Below are 22,102 nucleotides of genomic sequence, written 5' to 3' on the forward strand. Positions count from 1 at the left end.
TTACTGCTGCTGAACTGTCTTTCATATCAGCTATTTCTGATGTTGTTGCTCGATATTCCTACCAACAAACGTCTCTCGATTTTTTTTTTCCACAGAGATAAAGCTAAATTTCCACCTCAACTATGGAATTCCCCTAACCATCACAAACTAAAGTAACATAACTCATAAATCATTTTACTACAGAGTTTCAAGTTAATTACTTTAAATGCCTGATATTAGCAATAAATGAACCTTGATTCACATAAATACATACAAATTGTTCTGCATCTACAGATCCTTTTCTTGTTTATAGATACCTTTGTATAAATTCTCTTTAGTAGGAATCAAACTATTTTTTTGTTTAGTTCCATGCTATCCAGACACATTAAAAATGGTCTTATAAAAAATGATAATGTTGATGAAACAAAGAAAAACAAAAAAAGAAGAAAAACCTTAGGGTTTGGTTTCAGCTGTAATTTCTCTGGTTGAAATTATTTTTTAAAAATGCAATTTCAACATAATTGATGGCTGTTATTTTTTCTATTCAAAAACTCTGCAATAATTGACATTTTAAGCTCATATCAGTTTTTAAATTTATTTTCATTAGTTAGGCCAAAATTAATTTCATAGAATTTAGTCACCATCTCTACTATTTTATTTTTTTAGATTTCTGTGAATAAAATAGAACTCACGTAAAGTCCTTCAGTGAAGCTGTCCTGGGAGCAGAGGCACCTATATGGCTGGCTTGTCGTGTCGCAGTTATTGGCATGACCATGGCACTGACATCTGCAAACATAAGCATCACACACTCCTAAGGAACAGCAAATCAACTGTGAATGTATTTAAGGCCCTAGGACTATATACATTGTGTAAATTCAACAAAGAAGATTTTTGTATATTTAATCGATACAAAATCAGTTTTTCCTTAATGGTGTGGATATTCATGTAAGTTTTAATTTATCTGGAAATATCAGAAGGACTGTCACCCATATCAAACCACCGCATTATAAAGACAATTTTCAAGCCAACCTCAAAAGGGAAATGGAATTCTTTGTATCTATATCAGCCATGTACCAACGGAAGGCATTTATTAAACTATTTAAAATACAGTTAAGAATATAAAATTCAGGCTGGGTGTGGTGGCTCATGCCTATAATCCCAGCACTTTGGGAGACCAAGGCAGGTAGATGGCTTCAAGTCAGGAGTTCACCTGAGTAACATGGTAAAAACCCATCTCTACAAAAAGTGAAAAAAATCAGCCGGGCATGGTGGCACATGCCTGTAAGTCCCAGTCACTTGGGAGGCTGAGATGAGAGGACCACATGAGGCCCAGAAGTCGAGGTTGCAGTGAGCCATGATTGTGCCACTGCATGCCAGCCTGGGTGACAGAGCAAAACCCTGTCAATAAAAAGAATATGAAGTTCAGAATAAACTGCAGAATGTAGTTAACACATTTCATTTTTTTTCTTTTTTTCCAAAGTTAGATGATGAATATTTAATAGTTTTACTTTGTTCATTATGCTATGACTTAGCAAACAAACAATGCTTATATACTGGCATTCCGTTCTGCTTTTAAAGACATATTTTATTCACAAGGCCTATCATTCCTCTAAAACAACTTATTTTAATATATTCTATATGTACATTTTTATGTTAGAGAGTAGGCTTCTTAGGTTTGCAGCTATCATTTCTTTTTAAATATTGTGAGTCATGTTCTCAATTATGATCAGACATTTATAAACTACTTAGGGCACATCAGATCTTTCCACTAAAGAAATACAAGTATTCCCCATGTAACTGTGCATTATGAACTTAGGTAGACCAAGATCCGTACTTAAAAACTCTCTGGTACTATAGTTACAACACCAAATCCAGATGCTTCTTCATGCTTTCAAGAATATTTGAAAATTATATTATATAAAAAATAAAGTAACATATTAGGTAAATCATTTCTAAGTCAGATTCAGAGTGTCGTAACTTCTAAAAGCAACAGCTTTTGAAAATCAATTCCATGACAATGTTATATCCAGAAAAGACTCACATATAGATCTTCCCCTAAAATCATAGAGTACAAAATCGTTTCAAAATGTAAAGCTTGAAATCTGGCTTGCTCTGAAATCTTAATGTGCTGTTAAATAGGTATGACAAAAACCTTGTTGAAAACAAAATTCATAATAATACCTCCCACTAATGGTGATTTCATCCACTGCATAATATCTGTGTCTGAGGTTGACGGCAGTCTCAGTTGTGTAGTACTGTCCATGAAAATGAAACCTTATTTGCGTGGCTTTTACGAACTCTTGAAGAGATGGGGTATTATAGAAGTCATTGTATCCAGGACGATAATTTGGTCCAGGTGTCAGGATGCTAAAAGTGACATTGCCACGGGAATATGGAGTAAAACTGTTAATGAAAGAAATTTGACGTCATGAAAATCTATTTATATTTTTGGCAAAACAGAAATCAAGATGTTGAGAAATTATTACACAGTGTCATAAAAGCTTAAATCATTCTAGAAAAAGCATATTCCACACATTTCAGATACAAACATTACATGAGTTTAACACTAAAACAGTTCCTTGAAAACATAATGAAAATTCTATTAACATAGATAACTTGCTAAACAGTCTGAAAATCAGATTGCAAAACACCAGTGAGATTGAAATAAGGGTTACTCTAATGTCTTTTACGGTAACTTTAAACATAGTTTTAATCTCAATTTAGAGATAAGACGTAGGAGAATCTGCCTCAAGGAAGCTGGTGGTGAAGGGAAGTCTCTACCAGCCTAGAGAGCTAGCTTACTTGTATGTTATTATTATTAACTCATCAGTCTATTAAATTAATTGTTTAAAAATGTTCATACTTGGAAAGCTGCAGACAGTTGACAGAATCAGGTTTTTCCAAATCTCCATTGTTTTTCATTCCAAAAGCACCACAATTTCTGGCAAAATATTGCCAGTCCTCCCAATCTAAACTGTTTTCCTTCTTCCTTTGAATCCTTATTTCCGTTGGTTGTAGACTAAAGAACTGAATGATAATATAAAACACCTGAAAATTGAAAGTTAATTATTGTAATTAAAATTTTAAGTTTGACCCATCAGCATGTCAAACCATAGAATTGTTAGAATATATTGGCTCACTTTGTCATAATTATAATTACCAAATATATATTAGACATCCAGAAACTTCATAGCCCTGTGGTAAAAGCAGCATATTCTATAATTGTATATCTCTTCCTTTGCTGAAGGATTTTATATATCAATATGCAAAGAAAGACAAAGAACATCACTTCCATGAAATAAATGTCATATACAGTCTTCTTAAGTAGTTATTTTAAAAAAGCATCTTAGTTTGCATTAATTTTTGCTACTTAATAAAGAGAATTAGTTTTGGCATTTCACAAATATCATTTTGATACAAATCTCTAAAACATAAGGCCCTGCATGTTGTCTTCTAGATGTGTTTATTGCTTTATTGAGGCAATGTTCAAATGCCTACTTCAGTTTTCACCATGTAGTATGCTGAATTGTGTTCCCAAATAGATTATGTCTAAGTACTACTGTCCAAACCTGTAAATGTGACCTTATTTGTAAATAGGGTCTTTGTAATATAATTAAGGATGTCAATATGAGATCATCCTTGATTTGGGTGGGCCTTATAAGGGATAATTGATGCTCACAGAGAAACAAGGAAGGATGCCATGTGAAAACAGAGGCAGAGACCGAAGTTGTGGTGACACAAGCCAAGTAACACCAAGAGTCCCCAGGAGCTGGAAATTGCAAGGAAGGATCCTCCTCTGGAACCTTTGGAGTGTAGCCCTGCCAACATGTTGTTTTCATATTTCTGGTGTCCAGAACTGTTATGGAATACACTTCTGTTGCTTTAAGACATGAAGTTTGTGGTCACTTGTTGCAACAACCACAGGAAATTAATGTACGCCTTACTGTTTCTAATTACCTGATATTGTCCATTTTCCAAATCAACTGAAATCGTCACTCCTTGATTAAGCTGTGTCATGTTTGTAAACACGTTTGAAACCCATGAAGTACCAACATCATTATCATTGACAAAAGAAAGAGGATGGGCTTCGGGATTCAACCGTGACACTCTATTATCAGCTGTGTCTCCGGCATCATTAGGAATGCAGTACCGCTGTGCCAAAGGGTAGACCCGTGGGTGACTGCCAGGGCAGCGGCAATGTGACTGGACATGCAATCTGAGAAGATCACCAGAAAAAACTTCCAGAATCTCTCTGTGGAAGTCAAGAGGGAGACTGTAAGGACAAAGAGCTTAACAGTAATAGAACTTCTAAGAGTTGTTACAAATGAATGTCACTCATTTAGTGCTTAATGAGCATCCATTTAGCTTTAATAATTTTATACATGGAACATAAAATTTACTTTTGACCAAATAAACAAATTCATTATCATAAAATATACATCAAAACCAGCACATTTTAACTCTTTGTTTATATCAAGAAGCATGCATAAGCCCTTGTCTGATTATTAAGATACTTATTTAAATGCCACAATATTTTACTATGTCTATTTGTGATAATATAGAAAGGTCACATTTACTTAGGTTGCTGAACTAACTACTGAGAGTGAACAATAATATATGAAAAATAATGAGAGCTATTGGTAATGTTTTCAGTTTATCCATGGGAAAGAAGTAAGAAAGGAAGTATCATTTTATCTGCTTCTGTTTTAAGTGAAGGACTGAGGCCAAGGCCATTTGTCAACGGTTTCCTGTGACTCATCAGTACAGATCCTGGCATCCTATCATGCTCCAATGGCTTCAGATCATATGGCGGCTGCCAACAGTCAAAGAAGAATGCCAATTCCAGGTAGATATATTTAATTTTTCCATTAAGGGCAATATACTTGTTCTAGACCAGAATTAGTCATTCTATTTATAGGCATTCTTCCACATAGCACCTTCCCAGACATTTCAGGTAGGCCAACACTGGTAACCAAGGTCTTACCAGAGAAACAAGGCTTTTTCTCTCAGACCCCAGTAGAGCAATGAAGGAGTCAGGCAGCTTTTCCATTCATTAAATCACATGAAGTCATACCTTCTTTAAATGTCATCAGTACTTTTCAACTGATACCAGGTTTTGAATGGGACTGAAAGCCACCATTATAGAATCCAATATAAAATCTTTCATCCCCATGGAAAAACTTTATTCCCAAAGAATTACTACAACATTGTCCTTCAGCATTTTAGATAAAGGTGATCTAAAATTATAGTAAGGCTAGTGGCAATAAATGCACCTAACAATGTGTTCCAGTGCTACAGTATTCTTTATTGAGACATATCTTGATGATATAGACTGGTGAAAAAGAATTTTTACATTGTTAATGATCTGCCATGGACTAAGAACCACAGCAAAAACAATGCTTCTAAATTTACCAGGGCTAGTCTTGTCATTTGGAAACCCACCACACTAATTTACATCTGCCTTAAAGAAATATGAATGAGCATTCTTCTTTTTGGTCTTTAATAGAAGTAAATAAGATCAACTCATCCATACAACAATATACTATTATACCACAGGACCATAAGTTGAAGAAGAAAGTTAAAAGGCATCCTAAGCAGAATTTCACTTAAACTTTTTAAAATTCTGTGTGCCTTTAAGAAGCCCTAAGAAAGATTTCCCATCACTCTCAAGATAAGGAAATATGCCATTAAAGCTAGCCTGAGTCTATACAATTATTTGTTGACTGAAAATAGAAAAATATATCACAATACTCCAAATGTTCATTCTTCTTGTCTCCAAGTCTAATAGACCAGTCTCTTAAGAATTTCCCATATATCAAAATAATTAATCATGTTTATTGTTCCACATTCTCTAGTAGGTATAAATTCAACAAGGCAATTTAAAAAGTCAGATGTAGAAATTTCTCAAGTATTATTAATAGAAAGTACTTCATAAAGAAAATTTAAACAAATGTAACCCAAATTTTATAAAATATTCCAACATCAAGTTTTCTTACAGAAAATCCTTAGGAAAAATGTGATTAATTTCATAGTACAAGGAGTTGCCCAATAGAGTAGCACTAGTGAATAACAACCATAGACTAAGCCAAAGCAAACACTGTAAACATTAATTAGGTGATGTTTGCCAAATGCTATAAAGATGAAAAATGCTATAATCTACATAGTATTCTTATTTAAGTGAATTCAGCATTTATCATTACAGTTATTGAGGTTTACAATGCAACATCTGCTTACCTGTTTGCAAGTGCCACTTGGTATAATCGAAAATCCTGCATTCTCCCAACAAACTGTTCTAAACCTGCAAATACATACATGTACATAATATAAGAAGTCTCAGTTTACCAAGCGACACCTGTCAAGTGTTTAAGTGATATTCTTAGGAAGATGTTAAGCTTAAAAACATATTTATGTCACTGCTCTTTGAAGTTTTGACAGATCAATCTCTATTTTGCTAATTCTACATAAATAATAACTATAGTTATCTCCAAGGACGGGGTAGGGCTTAAATCACAGTGAATACTTTGGCCAGCTTATTTACTCATCTAACTCACGGCTTTCTCCCGAAGTCCCTTCCCAAGTCAAATTTCTTTCTAGTTTATAAACCCATAAATCTGTTGTCTCATCAGCCCTAAATTTGATTGTCATCTGCTTCCAATTGCAATTGCCAGAGTATTTGCAATGTCAAAAGGAAGATTCCTCACTCTTACATCCACCTGTTCTCGCCCCAAGCTCCAGGCTATCTGGGTCCTCTCTAAACTTAACGTGTGTTCTAGAAAATCTCCAAATGAGGACACATCAAATACTTTCTACTTGTAGGTTCTGTGTGTATTCTAGTTCACTCTCCCAATTTTATTGCCTCAGAAAATTTATTCTAAGAAAACCAGGTTCAAAGACCAATCTACATTGAATTTGATGACCCTTCAAGGCAAATGTAGCATTCAACCTTAATCCACATGGTATTTTATTTGTTTAGAAACTATTTTTTTCAGAACTTACTCAGACAAACCCAAGAGAATGGGGACAGAATAAAGTAGGAAAACTACCACCTCTAAGTTTTTTGTTATATTTTTAATAACAAAATTTGTTTCAATAATTGTCTATTTCAATAGTTTTTAAAAATAAAATTGGAGCTGTTTTAATTCATCAAGTTACCATTTTCCAATGTGTTTTTTCTTTTAACTATTCAGTTTTCACTCTGTCTTGATAGAGATTTAAAGGATGTTTGATTTATGTTTTCTGCTGCTCCTTGGTGGTTGCTTGGAGGAAACTGGGACAGAGTGAGGATATGGCTGATGAATAAAAGATGAAGAGGAGAATTAGCACACAGAATAGTCTGAGGTAATGATCTTAGAAGTAGGAAGAACTAACAGCAAAGTGTGAGACTTAGGAGCCTACAAAGAATATGTGTCTGTGTGTGAGTGTATGTATGCATATATTTGTGCATATTCATATATTTATCTGTTATATTTATATTAAATAATATATTTGAGAAAATAAGCCACATATTTTATTTATATCTATTTCTTCATTAGTGTATTTTCAATGGATATATTCTAAGAAAAATACACTTACAGGCTCTCCCTTTCTACCCAATATTTTCAGTCTTCCACACATTCCACAAGCTGAGGCTCACAGGAACATGTGCTCTAGGCAGCCGCCTGTTCTGACTTTCCCGTAAGAAGAGTTTCTTTACTTTATCTGTCCCAAAACAGGCAGCTGGCACAAGTGCAAAGAATCATTCCTCCAAGTGTTGTTACAAAGACAAAACAAAATCTACTAAAACTTTACAGAAATCCTTAGAAGATTTCCAACACAAATTGTTCTAAAAAGCATAATTAGTTATAAGAAATAAGAAAACATGATGAAATATTTGAGTTAACTGGCCATCCAGGCGACATGATTTATGATAAATTGACCTGGATCCAGGACCTAAAGTTAAAGTAGAGAATAGTAGAAAGATGGACATGTCATTCTTAGAAGAAAGATGAGAAGAATACACCCAAATACAGCAAAGCCATTGTGCCTATGTGCTTTTGTTTGGGGAGTAGGTAAGACGAATAGGAAACTCCCTCCTCATAGCATACATTTTCTTTGTGTGGTAAGAGATAATGTCGTCTGCCAAGAATGAAGGAAGCTAGGCCTGTGTCCTGTTTGTTCTTCACCTTCACCTATCCCTAAACATGCTCAGTTCTTCCTTTCCTAATATTCTTTACACCTCATGCTGCTGATCTACAGTGTGAATTTTTAATGGCCCATAACCTTCAAGCTCTCTCAGCCCTAAGGTTCTAATTTTGCTTCTGCCTCCAATTTTTCTGCTCTATACAGCACTTAATGTCTCAGCTTTGAAATACTCCTTGTGGGGAACTTTCTGTGTCCCATAATAGTCCTAGGCATTCTCTTTCTGGGAGAAGCCACCCAGTTAGTGGTACTTTTGCATGGCAGCCCTGGGAAACTGACACAGTCTTCCCTTCCTATTTTTATCAACATAATGAGCTATCAATAGAAAAAATTTTTACATGTATTTCAAGTTACCCAATTTGCTTTCTCAGGATAAAAAATTGTCTAAAATGTTTTATATATAACCTGTAGGGAAATGTTTTATCCCAAAGAACCCAGATCATAACAAATAGGGGATAGTCATTCATAATTTGGAAAGACTTACCCTAACTGAAAGAGAGCAAAATTGATTAACACTATGATGCTGTGACGTTGCTAAGGCCTGAACCATGGCTTTAAATGTCAGGGTGGCTTCATTCTTTTATGTATTGATTCATTCACAAATATTTATTGGAAGCCTATTGTGTGCCAGGCACTTTCACGAGTGCCGAAGGTACAATCAGTTAACAATAACAACAACAAAATACCCTTGCTTTTATGAAGCTTGCATTCAGGTAGATAAACATAATGAATGAGTAATTTATATAATATATTAGCATGTAATGCATTTTATGAAAAACAGAAGAATTAGAGCAGGCTGGACAGCATGGCTGGATTTTAGTCGGGATGTTATGTTCAAGAGAGGCCTCACTGAGAATGTGGCATGGACAGGGAAATGAGAATGAGTCATACATATATCTAGAGGCAAAATGTTCCAGGCAGGCATTAATAAGCATATAGACCTCTAAATCAGTATGCTTGGCATGTTAGAGGAGGTGCAAGGAGCTAGCATCTTAGAGCAGAATAAAACGGGGGAGGTTATTAGAAGATTAGGTCAGACAAGTAGCTGGCTGGGGGAGAGGGGAGAATGGAGGTGCAAATTGTTATATATGCAAAGTCTTATAGCCTATTGTAAGAAATTTGCTTTCTAGTCTAAATAAAATGGGAAGCCATTGGAGGGTTTTGAGAAGAGGAGTGATGTGATCTCAGAATTATTCAAAAATTCTGAGACTAGAACATAGGAAGACAAGAGCAGAAGCCAAGAGGCCAGTTAGGAGGATATTATAGTCATATGGGTGAAAAATGATGGCAGTCAGACCAGTGTGTTAGAAGTGGAGGTGTACCTTTCAATGCTGATAAATTAGAATTCACTCCCTATATTTTAATAATAGCTAAAGGGAAGCTCTGCTGCAGAGGGATAATGAAATCTATTTTATTATCTATAAAATAAAGGGGCTGGGTTTTATAACCTTTAAAAACCATTTTAGTTTTAAATTTTGGAGTTTGCAATCATATCCACCGCTAAAGGATTCATGTTTGAAGGAATTCTTCTTAAAAAAGAGTTAGAGAAAGTTTTCTAAAGACCTAGAGTTAATGTGAATCATCCATCCCAAACAAGAGTTATAATTTGAAGTAAGAACGCTATTAAATATTTCAAGGACAGTCATAGAAATGTTATTTATTCCTTTGCTAGTTGCCAATTTTTAACAACAGATATTCATTGGAATAAACATTCCATAAAAAATTCTTTGAAAAATATTCATATGGCAAAGATATGTCTAAATTATATAAATTGATAAGGAAATGGACATGACTCATACAGGAAAGACCTCATAACTGTTTAGTCAGAAAATAGACGGTTGATGAAAGAAGTCGTTCTGCATTACAACTGGGTGGCACAACAAAATTAGTTAAATGGGAAAACTGTGACTAAGTAACCTAACATATAAAACAGGGTAAAAATAGCCAATAAGACTAAATAAACAAATGTCACTACAACAGAAGGAAATAAATTTTCTATTTGCAGATAGCATAATTGTCTACTCAGAAAATTTCCATGAATGTACATAAAAGCTATTAAAAATAACAGGTGAATTGGTTAATTTTGTTTGATAGATGTTAAATGTGTAATAATTCAATTTCTGCATACTCGTGATTAACCAGTGGAAATCAAAACTTTTAAATACTATTTTTATTAGCACTGAAAATGTGAAATATTAGTTATAAATCTAACTAATCTAATCTAAAGTGTGGCAATGTCTATAGTTAAAAACCACAAGACACTGATGAAACAAATAAAAGGACATCAGCAATGGCAGAGTTAAAACAATGGAAGATTCTGCCTGCCATAAAAGCAATGGGAACACTGGCAAAGAGTATGAAATCAACTCACTGAGAACTCTGGAAATAAACCAAAGACACGGAACAATGTGGAGAGTGTTTATTTGTTTTTGTTAGACTTTAAGTTCTAGGATACATGTGCAAAACATGCAGGTTTGTTACATAAGTATACACGTGCCATCGTGGTTTGCTGCACCCATCAACCCCTCATCTACTTTAGCTGTTTTTCCTAATGTTATCCCTCTCCTAACCCCCATCCTGAAACAGACCCTTGTGTATGAGGTTCCCTTCCCGGTGCCAAGGTGTTCTCATTGTTCAACTTCCACTTATGAGTGAGAACATGTAGTATTTGGTTTTCTGTTCTTGTGTGTTAGTTTGCTGAGAATGATGGTTTCCAATTTCATCCATGTCCCTGCAAAGGACATGAACTCATGCTTTTTTAAGGCTGAATATTCCATGGTATATATGTGCCGTATTATCTTTATCCATTCTATTATTAATGGGCATTTAGGATGGTTGCAAGTCTTTACTATCATAAACAGTGCTGCAATAAACATATGTGTGCATGTATCTTTATAGATTGATTTATAATTCTTTGTGTATATACCCAGAAATGGGATTGCTGGGTCATATGGTATTTTTGGTTCTAGATCCTTGGGAATCTCCACACTGACTTTCACAATGGTTGAACTAATTTACACTCCCACCAACAGTGTAAAAGCATTCCTATTTCTCCACATCCTCTTCAGCATCTGGGGTTTCCTGACTTTTCAATGATTATAATTCTGACATGAGATAGTATCTCATTGTGGTTTTGATTTACATTTTTGTAATGACCAGGGATAATAAGCATTTTTTCCATATGCTTGCTGGCCACAAAAATATATTCTTTTGAGAAGTGTGTGTTAATATCCTTCACCCACTTTTTAATGGGGTTTAGTTTTTTCTTGTAAATTTGTTGAAGTACTTTGTAGATTCTGGATATTAGCCCTTTGTCAGATAGATTGATTGCTAAAATTTTCTCCCATTCTGTAGGTTGCCTGTTCACTCTGATGATAGTTTGTTTAGTTGTGCAGAAAAGCTCTTTAATTAGATCCCATTTGTCAAGTTTGGTTTTTGTTTCCAGTGCTTTCAATGTTTTAGTCATGAGGTCTTTGACCATGCCTAAGTCCGGAATAGTATTACCTAGGTTTTCCTCTAGGGTTTTTATAGTTTTAGGTCTTATGTTTAAGTCTTTAATCCATCTTCAGTTAATTTTTGTAGAAGGTGGAAGGAAGGGGTCCAGTTTCAGTTTTCTGCATATGGCTAGCCAGTTTTCCCAGTACCATTTATTAAATAGGAAATCATTTCCCCATTGTTTTTGTCAGGTTTGTCAAAGATCAGATGGTTGTAGATGTATGGCATTATTTCTGAGGCCTCTGTTCTGTTCCATTGGTCTGTATCTCTGTTTTGGTACCAGTTCCATGCTGCTTTAGTTACTGTGGCCTTGTAGTATAGTTTAACAGGTAGTGTGATACCTCCAGCTACATTCTTTTGCTTGGGATTGTCTTGGCTTGACTACGTGGGCTTTTTTTGGTTCTATATGAAATGTAAAGTAGATTTTTTTTTCTAATTTTGTAAAGAAAGTCAATGGTAGCTTGATGGGTATAGCATTGAATCTATAAATTACTTTGGTCAGTGTTGCCATTTTCATGATATTGATTCTTCCTATCCATAAGCATGGAATGTTTTCCATTTGTTTGTATCCTCTCTTATTTCCTTGAGCAGTGGTTTGTAGTTCTCCTTGAAGATGTCCTTCACATCCCTTGTAAGTTGTATTCCTAGGTACTTTGTTCCCTTTGTAGAAATTGTGAATGTGAGTTCACTCATGATTTGGCTCTCTGTCTATTATTGGTGTATATGAATGCTTATGATTTTTGCATATTGATTTTGTATCCTAAGACTTTGATGAATTTGCTTATCAGCATAGTGAGATTTTGGGCTTAGATGATGAGGTTTTCTAAAAATACAATCATGTCATCTGCAAACAGACAATTTGACTCACTTTTTTACCTATTTCAATACCCTTTATTTCCTTCTTTTGCCTGATTGTCCTGGCCAGAACTTCCAAAACTATGTTGAACAGGAGTGGTAGAAGGGCATCCTTGTCTTGTGCTGGTTTTCAAAGGGAATGCTTTTAGCTTTTGCCCATTCAGTATGATATTGGCTGTGGGTTTGTCACAAATAGCTCTTATTATTTTGAGGTACATTTCATCAATACCTAGTTTATTGAGAGTTTTTAACAAGAAGGAATGTTGAATTTTGTCAAAGGCCTTTTCTGCATCTATTGAGATAATCATGTGATTTTTGTTATTGGTTTTGTTTATGTGATGGATTTATTGTTTAAATGGCTGAATATTGGTAAGGACAACATATTCTATGACATCTTAGCTTTCCTATTTCCATCCTCCTTTCTGCCACTCACTGGGAGCTTTGAAAAGGAGCAGTTTGCAATCAGCATGAAAACCAGCAGCCTAGTAGCCACTAAAAGGATCAGAATGCGAATGGAGCTCTTTCAATGCTCTGTCCTCAGATGACTGTTATTATTTGATCTGCCTGAAAGTATCATGGAAAGCCCCAATAGTATGACTTGAATTGACTTAGAGTTCATCCACGGAAACAGCATTTACTCTGCTTGTTTAAAACAACTATTTGTTTTTTAAAAAAAAAAAATTTAGTGGCAACTGCTTAACATTGCAGTTGGCCCAGGCAGCAACAATAGTTGGAAGAATCAACAAACAAACCAAAACACTTAAAGGGAGAAGATGGGGAGCACTATGTCCATAGAGGCTTTGCTAATCTTTAAAACACACCTGATAATCTACAAGATTATGAACATGCAGAGGGCTAAGTAAAATGGTCAGGAATATGTGCATGCTAAAAAGAAAGACCTGAGAAATACCTAAGTTCTTACCTCTGCTTGACCTTGAAGCTCTGCGTAAGCCATAAGCACGAAGTAGTAACTAAAGCGGAGTGCTAAGCTGCCTCAGTGTTGATGGCATTCTGCAACATGCGTACAGGTCACTTACCAGAGACTGGAAAATGTATTGGTTCTAGGCATTTAAGAAATTTTCTGTTAAATTACTGGCTGAGTACTAAGCTAAGCCAACAATGACTTCATTTACCACATATGAAAAAGAAACAAACTTCACAGGGTTCATTCAGGACGGCCGCTAAACAAGCAAACAGTAGCAACAGTGACAAGTAGCAGCAATGAAACAACTTCAGAAAGGGAAAGAATCTGATTTCCAGATTTGCAACATTATGTATTTAAAATGTCTTGTTTTTAACAAAGAATATGACATATGCAAGAAACTTCTACAAACAAACAACATACAGGGGAGAAAAATGGGCAAGAGAAATGGGTCACATACATTAAACTTACTATACAAAGACTTTCAATCAACTATTTTAAATATGTTCAAAGAACTAAAAGAAAAAAAGTGTCTAAAGAACTAAAGGAAAGTATGACAATGATGCCCCAGTAAACAGAAAATATGAGAAAAAAATAGATAATTTTTAGCCAGGCATCGTCCTCATGCCTGTAAACCTAGCACTTTGGCAGGCTGAGGTGAGATCACTTGAGCACAGCAGTTTGAGATCAGCTCAGGAAACAGTGAGACCTCATTTCCTACAAAAAAAAAAAAAAAAAAAAGAAAAGAAAGAAAGAAAGAAGGAAGGAAGGAAGGAAAGAAAGGAAAAGAAAAGAAAAAGAAAAAAAAATACTTAAGGCTTTTAAATAAAAAATTCACTAGAGGACCTCACTCACTAGCAGATCTAAATAGTCAGAAGAAAGAATTAGTGAACTTGAATACAGGTCAACTGAGATTACTTGGTGTGAGGAATAGAAAGAGAAAGCATTTTGGGAAATTAACAGAGCCTCAGGGAGCTGTGAGACACCATCAAGAGTACCAACATATGCATAATGGGAGTTTCAGAGAAGAGGTAAAAGGACAGAAAGAATATATAGAGAAATAATTACTAAAAACTTCCCAAATTGGATGAAAATATTCATCTACATATCCAAGAAGCTCAATGAACTGCAAGTGGGATACATTTAAAGAGATCCACACCCTAGGCATATTAAAAATCAAACTGTTGAAAGACAAGGACAAAAAACATCTTGAAAGCAGGAAGGGAGAAAAGGCCATCGCCTACATGGGAGCTTCAATAAGATTAATAACAGATTTCTTGTGAAGAAACCATGGAGTCCAAAAGGCAGTGGAATGACATATTTAAAGTGCAAAACAACAACAACAAAAAAAACTGTAAACCAAAAGCTATTTTTTCCAACGAAACTGTCCTTCAAAAATGCAGGATAAATTGATATTCGCAGATAAGGAAATATTCACTATCAGACTTGCTCTACAAGAAATACAAAAAGAAGTCCTTGTGGCTGATATGATAGGATATTAGAGAGTAATCTAATCTGCATGAAGAAATAAAAGTATGTGTAGAGGTAATTAAATAGGTAAATATAAAAAAAAGGAAAAATGTATTTTTACTTTTAGTTCTTTTTCTCTCTCACATCTGTTTTAAAAAAATAACTTTATAAAGCAATAATTATATATCTGTGTAGATGGGCACCCAATGTAAAAATCTCTATTTATACATAGTAACAGCACAAAAGAAAGCAGATGGAACATAAACTATATAGATGCAAAGTTTTGTGTACTCTTAAAATTAAGTTGGTATTAATTTGAATTAGATTTTTATCAATTAAGATGTTAATCATAACATTCTGGGCAATAAACATAGAATAAATGACAAGGATATTAAAATTATACACTAGAAAATAACTTTTTAACACAAAAGAACACAGTCATAGAAGAAAAGTAAAACCTAGAAAACATAAATCATATTTTTAAAAAAAGCAAAGTGATATTGTAACTACCTTATTGGTCACTACATTAAATGCAAGTGGCTTAAGCACTTCAGTCAAAAAGTAGATATTTACAGAATGGAAAAACAAATAAACATGACCCCTTAACAGCTGTTCTGCAAGAGACAAACTCTACATTCAAGGAAACAAATAGATTGAATGTTAAAGAATGAAAAGAAATACACGCCCCAAACAATAACCCAAAAAGAGCTTGAGCACCTATGCTAACATCAGACAAAACAGACTTTAGACAAAATTGTTAGTAGAGACAAGGATATTTTAAGACATCAATCCATCAGGAAGATAAAGCAATTATAATCAGATATGTGTCTAACAACAGTAAAAATGACAAATTTAAAGAGAAATATTGACAATTTCACAATAGTTGAGACCTCAGTATCCTACTTTCAATTGCAGAAAGAGCAACTAGGCAGAAGATAAACAGAAGTGGAATACCTGAATGACTCTGCAAACCAATTGGACTTAACAGACATCCACAGAACATTCTACCCAACCATAACAGAATACAAACTCTTCTCAAGTGCATATGGTACATTCTCCAGGATAGATTATATGTTAGGCCATAAAACAAGTCTCAATAAATTAAAAATAAATGAGATAATGCAAAGTATGTTCTTAGATCACAGTATAATAAATTAGAAATCAATAACAGAAGGAAATCTGTAAAATTAACAAATGTGTGAAAATTAATCCATTCCTAATAACTAATGGTCAAAAAAGAAATCACAAAAATATTTCAAAATCCTTTGAAATTAATGGAAGTAAACATTCAATATATCACACTTTATGTGATTTAAGTAGTGTTTAAAGAAATATTTAGAGTTGTAAACACTTATATTTTAAAAGAAATTTATTAAATCAATAACCTAACCTTCTACCTTAAGAAATCAGAAAAAGAAAAACAAACTCAAAGCTAGCAGAAGAAAAGAAACTGGTGTAGAAAAATAAAATAGAGAATAGAAAAACAACAAGAAAACCAACCAAAGTTGATTCTTTGAAATTATGAACAAAGTTAACATTCAACTAGACTAGCCAAGAAAAGAGAAGACTCAAATTATTAAGGTATAAAACAAGGGAAATTACAACTGACTTTACAGACACAAAGAGGATTATAAGGAATCCTATGAAAAACTGTATGTTAAAAATTAGACAACCTAAAAAAACAGATAAATTCCAAGAAACACAAAAACTATAGACTCAAGAAGAAATTAGCAATCTGAGTAGATCTATACCAAGTACAGAGATCAAATTAGTAAGTTTTAAAAATTTTCCACAAAAAAAAGCTTAGGACCGGATGCCTTCATTGGCAAATTCTACAAAACATTTCAAGAAGAAATAGCGCCATTAGTTCATAAGCCCTTCAAAAAATATAAGAGGAATAAACACTCTTCAAAGTATTCTATGAAACCAGTATTACCTTAATACCACAACCATCAAAGACATCTATAGGAATTACAAATGAGTTCAGCAAAGTTGCAAGATGCAATATCAATATATGAAAATCAGTTGCATATCTATGACAGCGGCAATGAAAAATTTGATAATAAAATCATATACAGTCCATTGTATTTTAACAAAGTAGCAAAGAAAATTAAATGGAAGAATACTGTTCTTTCCAAGAATGGTCCTGGACTATTGGATATCTTATTTTTTTTTTAAAGTACCTTAACCTATATCATGTACCTTATGTAAAAGTTTAACTCAATAAGGATGATAGAACTAACTTGAAATTATAATGAATCTAGAACAAATTACAGGAAAAATCTTTGTAACCTTCACTTGAGCAAAAATTTCTTTGACACAGCAATGAAACCACAATCATACAAGAAGAAATATAATTGTGGCATTGGATTGGATAACTTTGACAAATTTCTTTAGGAAAGCCCCTCATGAATTGATTCAGAATTCCTTAGGAACAAGGAAGAAGTTGAAAGAGCTGAACAGTCTGTGGGCATCAAATGTCTACAATTCATGGTCGCAAGTAAGAGCTACCAGAAATATTAGAACAAAGAAATGCCCAGAAATAGCAACCAGAAACAGATCTTAGGACACACATCAAAGTACTCTTCACTCTTGTGTTTTAGAATATCTTGATAATAATGATGACAACAGCTAATAACTATTGCATACTGAGTAGCAGGCCCTGTTCCAAGTGCTGTATGTATATTATTTTATTTAATCCTCCTAAAAACACTATGGCAAGATATTCTTTTGATCCTAATTTTAAAGATGAGGAAATCAAAGCATATAGATATTAAGAAATTGGCCCAAAGTAAAACGGGTCATAAATGGGAGAGCCGAAACATGTTCTCAAGGATAGTAGGAGAAAGGAAAATCATAGGACCAATCTCACTTGATATCATAGGCATGAAAATTATATTTTAACAAATTAAATCTGCCACTTTTTGAAAAATCCATTATATACAAATAGAAAATCCTAAACAACTAGGAATAGGTGGGAAATTTTTAAAGTGATATGGCAAACATCTTATTTAAAGGAAAATATGTAAAGTCATTTCTATTAAAGTAATGACAAGTTGAAGATGCCTGCCCTCACTGCTTTTTTCCAGCATTGTTAAAGGAATGTCTAGACCCCACAATCAGACAAAGAAAAGAAGTACGTGTAAGAATTAGAATGACCTAAATATATTATTTTCAAATTACAAGGTTTTCTACCTAGAAAATTCAAATAAGTCTACAATCAAATATTAGAATAACATGTTCCAAAGTGCTGTTGAAAATAAGAATGATATATCTTTATAATATTTCTTTATATCAGTAATAAATATAAAATGCAATTTAATAAAAGATACTATTTACAATGGCACCAAAACCTTTAGATACCTAGGAATAAATATTGTATTTATCCATTTTAGTATAAGGTATAAATATTTTGTTTGCCAAAATGTATTAAAACACATAAAAGAAGATCTAAATAAACAGAATGATATACTATGATCATGGATGAAAAAAATCAGCATAACAATATAAATTCTCCCTAAGCTGTTGTATAAATTTAATTCAATTCCAATTAAAAATCCAATAAATATTTGTATATAAACTAATCCTAAAATTCAATTGGAGGAGATAAGACCCAAGAACAGCTGAAGAAGGCTAGTAAGAAGGAATCCACTGCAAGATATCAAAAGTTAATCAAACGCTATAGCTTTTGGCAAGAAGTTAATCAAATTGACCTCTGAAACAAGATGTTAAACACACTATCATCAAATTAGACCTGGAGATACAATAGAGGTGGCTTTAAAAATCAGTGAGGAAATAATGTGTTCAATAAAAATCAGTGGGACAAGAATGTGCCAATAAAGTTAAAATTAAATCTTTACCTCATACATTACACAAAAATTAATTTCAGGAAAAATAGTAGGCTATATATATTGTATCAGGATAAAAAAGGATTTCTTAAGATATAAAACCATCTGAACTATAAAAAAGTAACTGATATATTTGCCAATGTTAAAATTTAAAACTGTGTGACAGACCAAAAACATAGAAAATTTAAAAAGTCAAACCACTGAAGGAAATATTTTTGTGATCAATATAATTAAAACATTTAAAATGTAGATTATACATTTTACTGACAAGGAAAAGATAAAGCAATGGAAAATTTAACAAAAGATATACCAGAACACACAATTCACAGAGGAGAAAACTCAAATGTCAAATAAACATGTTTCAATATTTTAACAGTTATTAAAGAAATTAAAATTAAATAAGGGAATATTCTATACTCATGATTTAGGCAAAAATGTTGGAAAACAAAACATGTTGATAACACAGGCAAATGGGTCTTTTACCTGTTGCTGTTGGAATGCAAATTGGTTCAACCACTTCAGGTAACAGTTTGGCAAATCCAAGTAGAAGATAAGAATACTTAAGAAGCCTGTGATACCTTTCATAGTGCTTTCTCTATGAAAATTCTCACAGATGCATACAAGAAGACATAAAAAATGTTAATTGTGATCTTCTCTAAATTATATAAAAAGAAAAGCTAACTCTCCATATGGAAACAAATACATAAGCCACACTTTTTTATAAAGTAGAATACTAAAAAGAAGCTAAAATGAACAAAATGTCAAAATGGGTAATTCTCAAAAACATTTATGAAAAAGGCAACTTGAAGATATGCTATATATTTTATATATATATGAGGACTTGCATAAATATTAACAACATAAAGATAATAGCATATCATATTATTTTGGGATACTTACATACTGAATTAAACTATTTGAAATAGCTAATGTTTGACCATTTTCAATCTGTAAGATTGGCAATTGTATATGTTTCAATCTCACAGTAAAATATAAAAACACACATGACAATGATAAATATAAATGCTGAATATGGAAGGAGGCTATTGATAAATTTTTAAAAAATTGTTTAAACAGATTTTAAAAATTGAAAGCTATAAATGTCTATTACTTGGAAAAATAACTGATATTTTAAAAAGTTATTATTAAAACACTCCTCAGCAAATGCAAAAGAACTGAAATCATAACTGCCTCTCAGACCACAGGGCAATCAAATTAGAATTCAGGATTTAAAAACTTGCTCAAAACCACACAACTACAAGAAAATTGAGCAATCTGCTTCTGAATGACTCCTGGGTAAATAATGAAATTCAGGCAGAAATCAAGAAGTTCTTTGAAACCAATGAGAACAAAGAGACAACATACTAAAATTTCTGAGTCACAGCTAACGCAGTGTTAAGGGATATTTATAGCACTCAATGCCCACATAAGAAAGCTAGAAAAATTTCAGATTTACACCCTAACATCACAATTAAAAGAACTACAGAAGCAAGAGCAAACAAAAAATCTAGCAAAAGACAAGAAATAACTAAGATCAAAGCAGAACTGAAGGAGACACACGAAAAACCCTTCAAAAAAAAAAATCAATGAATCAAGGAGAGGATTTTTTGAAAAAACTGCTAGACTGCTAGACTAATAAAGAAGAAAAGAATTAAATAGACACAATAAAAACGGATAAAGGAGATAACATCACTGACCCCACAGAAATACAAACTACCATCAGAGACTAGTATAAATACCTCTACACAAATAACCTTGAAAATCTAGAAGAAATGGATAAATTACTGGACACATAAACACTCCCAAGACTAAACCAGGAAGAGGTCAAATTCCTGAATAGACCAATAACAAATTCTGAAATTCAGGCAATAATGGCCTACCAACTAAAAACAAACAAACAATAAAAACAGCACAGGACTAGACAGATTCACAGCTGAATTCTACCCAAGGTACAAAGAGGAGCTGGTACCTTTCCTTCTGAAACTATTCCAAACAATTGAAAAGGAGGAACTGCTCCTTAACTAATTTTATGAGGCCAGCATCATTCTGATAGCAAAACCTGTCAGAGACACAGCAGAAAAGAAAATTTCAGGCCAATATCCCTGATGAACCTCCCAGACCTTTGAGGCACCATTTGAAACTGCGCCCAGATTTTTGTGAGTTTTTGTGCAAAGACCTGCTGGGCAGGCTGAAACAGCCATGCTGGAGACTCGTGGTGCTTTTCGGCCTGGGAATCTCCTGGTCTGTGGGCAGTAAAAATTCGTTTGGAAATGTGGTGATCACTCACCCTCTGCGTTCTCGCTGGGAACTGCACTCCAGAGCTGTTCCTATTCAGCCATCTTGGATCCCCTCTATTTATTTTTTAATGCTCATTACAGTAAAGGGTTTATGCTAAAAAAAATACCATATATTTTCTCTGCTTTTATTTTTTTGTTGTTAAGATCTTTAGACATCTTGGGGGCTGCTCTGCTTTTGGAGGAACCATTCTTTACTCTTTTACTTTCTTAATAAACTTACTTTCACTTTATGGATTCACCTTGAATTCATTCCTGAATGAGAAAGAATTTTTTAAAGATGTTCTTAAATACATATTTCAGGATTTTTATTGCTGATTACAGATTTAAAGCTATGAAATATGCATTGCTTGGCAACTAACATAAGTAATTCTTTACTTACTCACATTTCCAATAAAAGCTTAAAGGAACAGACAAAAAAAATATAAAAGACAAGAGAAATACAAATGGCAACAGCTTTAAAACAAAAGGATTCAGTAACAAAAAGAGTCTCCACAGCCAGTGTCTGTCAAAATTTAAGATTATCCAAACTGTACACATGCTCAAATCAAATCAACATCATACACTGAACTATTAATACTTGTCCCTTGAAGTGGCAAACTAGAAGCCACCCACATAGATGTATGATCACACAAACCACCTAATTTGCTCAAGGTTCAGTTTAAAGCAACACTTAATACGCTTTACAAGATGGAATTCATGACAAGTTCAAAAGGAAAAGTTGCTTTGTTTATGCATCTCTTGGGGTCTGGATCTGGATCTCTTTCCGGTAACATCTTTCTGGTGAACCCTGGAAGGTACAACACTGAGGAGACTCCTCTGACCCAAAGGAAATAGACCTCAGCACTGACTGGCTGACTTTGGGTAAGTGGGGTGCATTTGCTTTGGTAGAGGATGGGAATGGCCTAATTTAGGGTAGACAGAGTCTTTCTTTAGACAGAGGGGTTAAAGGACCCTCTGAATAAAAGGCAAGGACACTTGACATCTAACTTAGGAGGCCTATGGTCCTTCCTAAGGTTTAGGGGGTAGGCTCCTCTCAGTAAAGTCCTTCTCAGCTAAAA

General features: G+C 33.7%; 1 protein-coding gene across 3 annotated transcripts in view; it reads right to left on the reverse strand.

The window, feature by feature from the left end:
- USH2A (usherin) overlaps positions 1-22,102 on the reverse strand; it is a 763,828-nt gene that overhangs the window by 668,574 nt on the left and 73,152 nt on the right. For all 3 annotated transcript variants that reach the window (XM_032289234.1, XM_032289233.1, XM_032289235.1), the window contains 5 exons: positions 6,214-6,277; positions 3,937-4,231; positions 2,843-3,027; positions 2,161-2,382; positions 672-765 (listed from right to left, as the gene is read on the reverse strand). In XM_032289234.1, the coding sequence (XP_032145125.1) occupies positions 672-765; positions 2,161-2,382; positions 2,843-3,027; positions 3,937-4,231; positions 6,214-6,277 (860 nt within the window). The remainder of the gene's footprint in view (positions 1-671; positions 766-2,160; positions 2,383-2,842; positions 3,028-3,936; positions 4,232-6,213; positions 6,278-22,102) is intronic.

This window comes from Sapajus apella, unplaced genomic scaffold (assembly GCF_009761245.1).
Source record: "Sapajus apella isolate SASKATOON/1434 unplaced genomic scaffold, GSC_monkey_1.0 scaffold22, whole genome shotgun sequence".
NCBI classification, from domain to species: domain Eukaryota; kingdom Metazoa; phylum Chordata; class Mammalia; order Primates; family Cebidae; genus Sapajus; species Sapajus apella.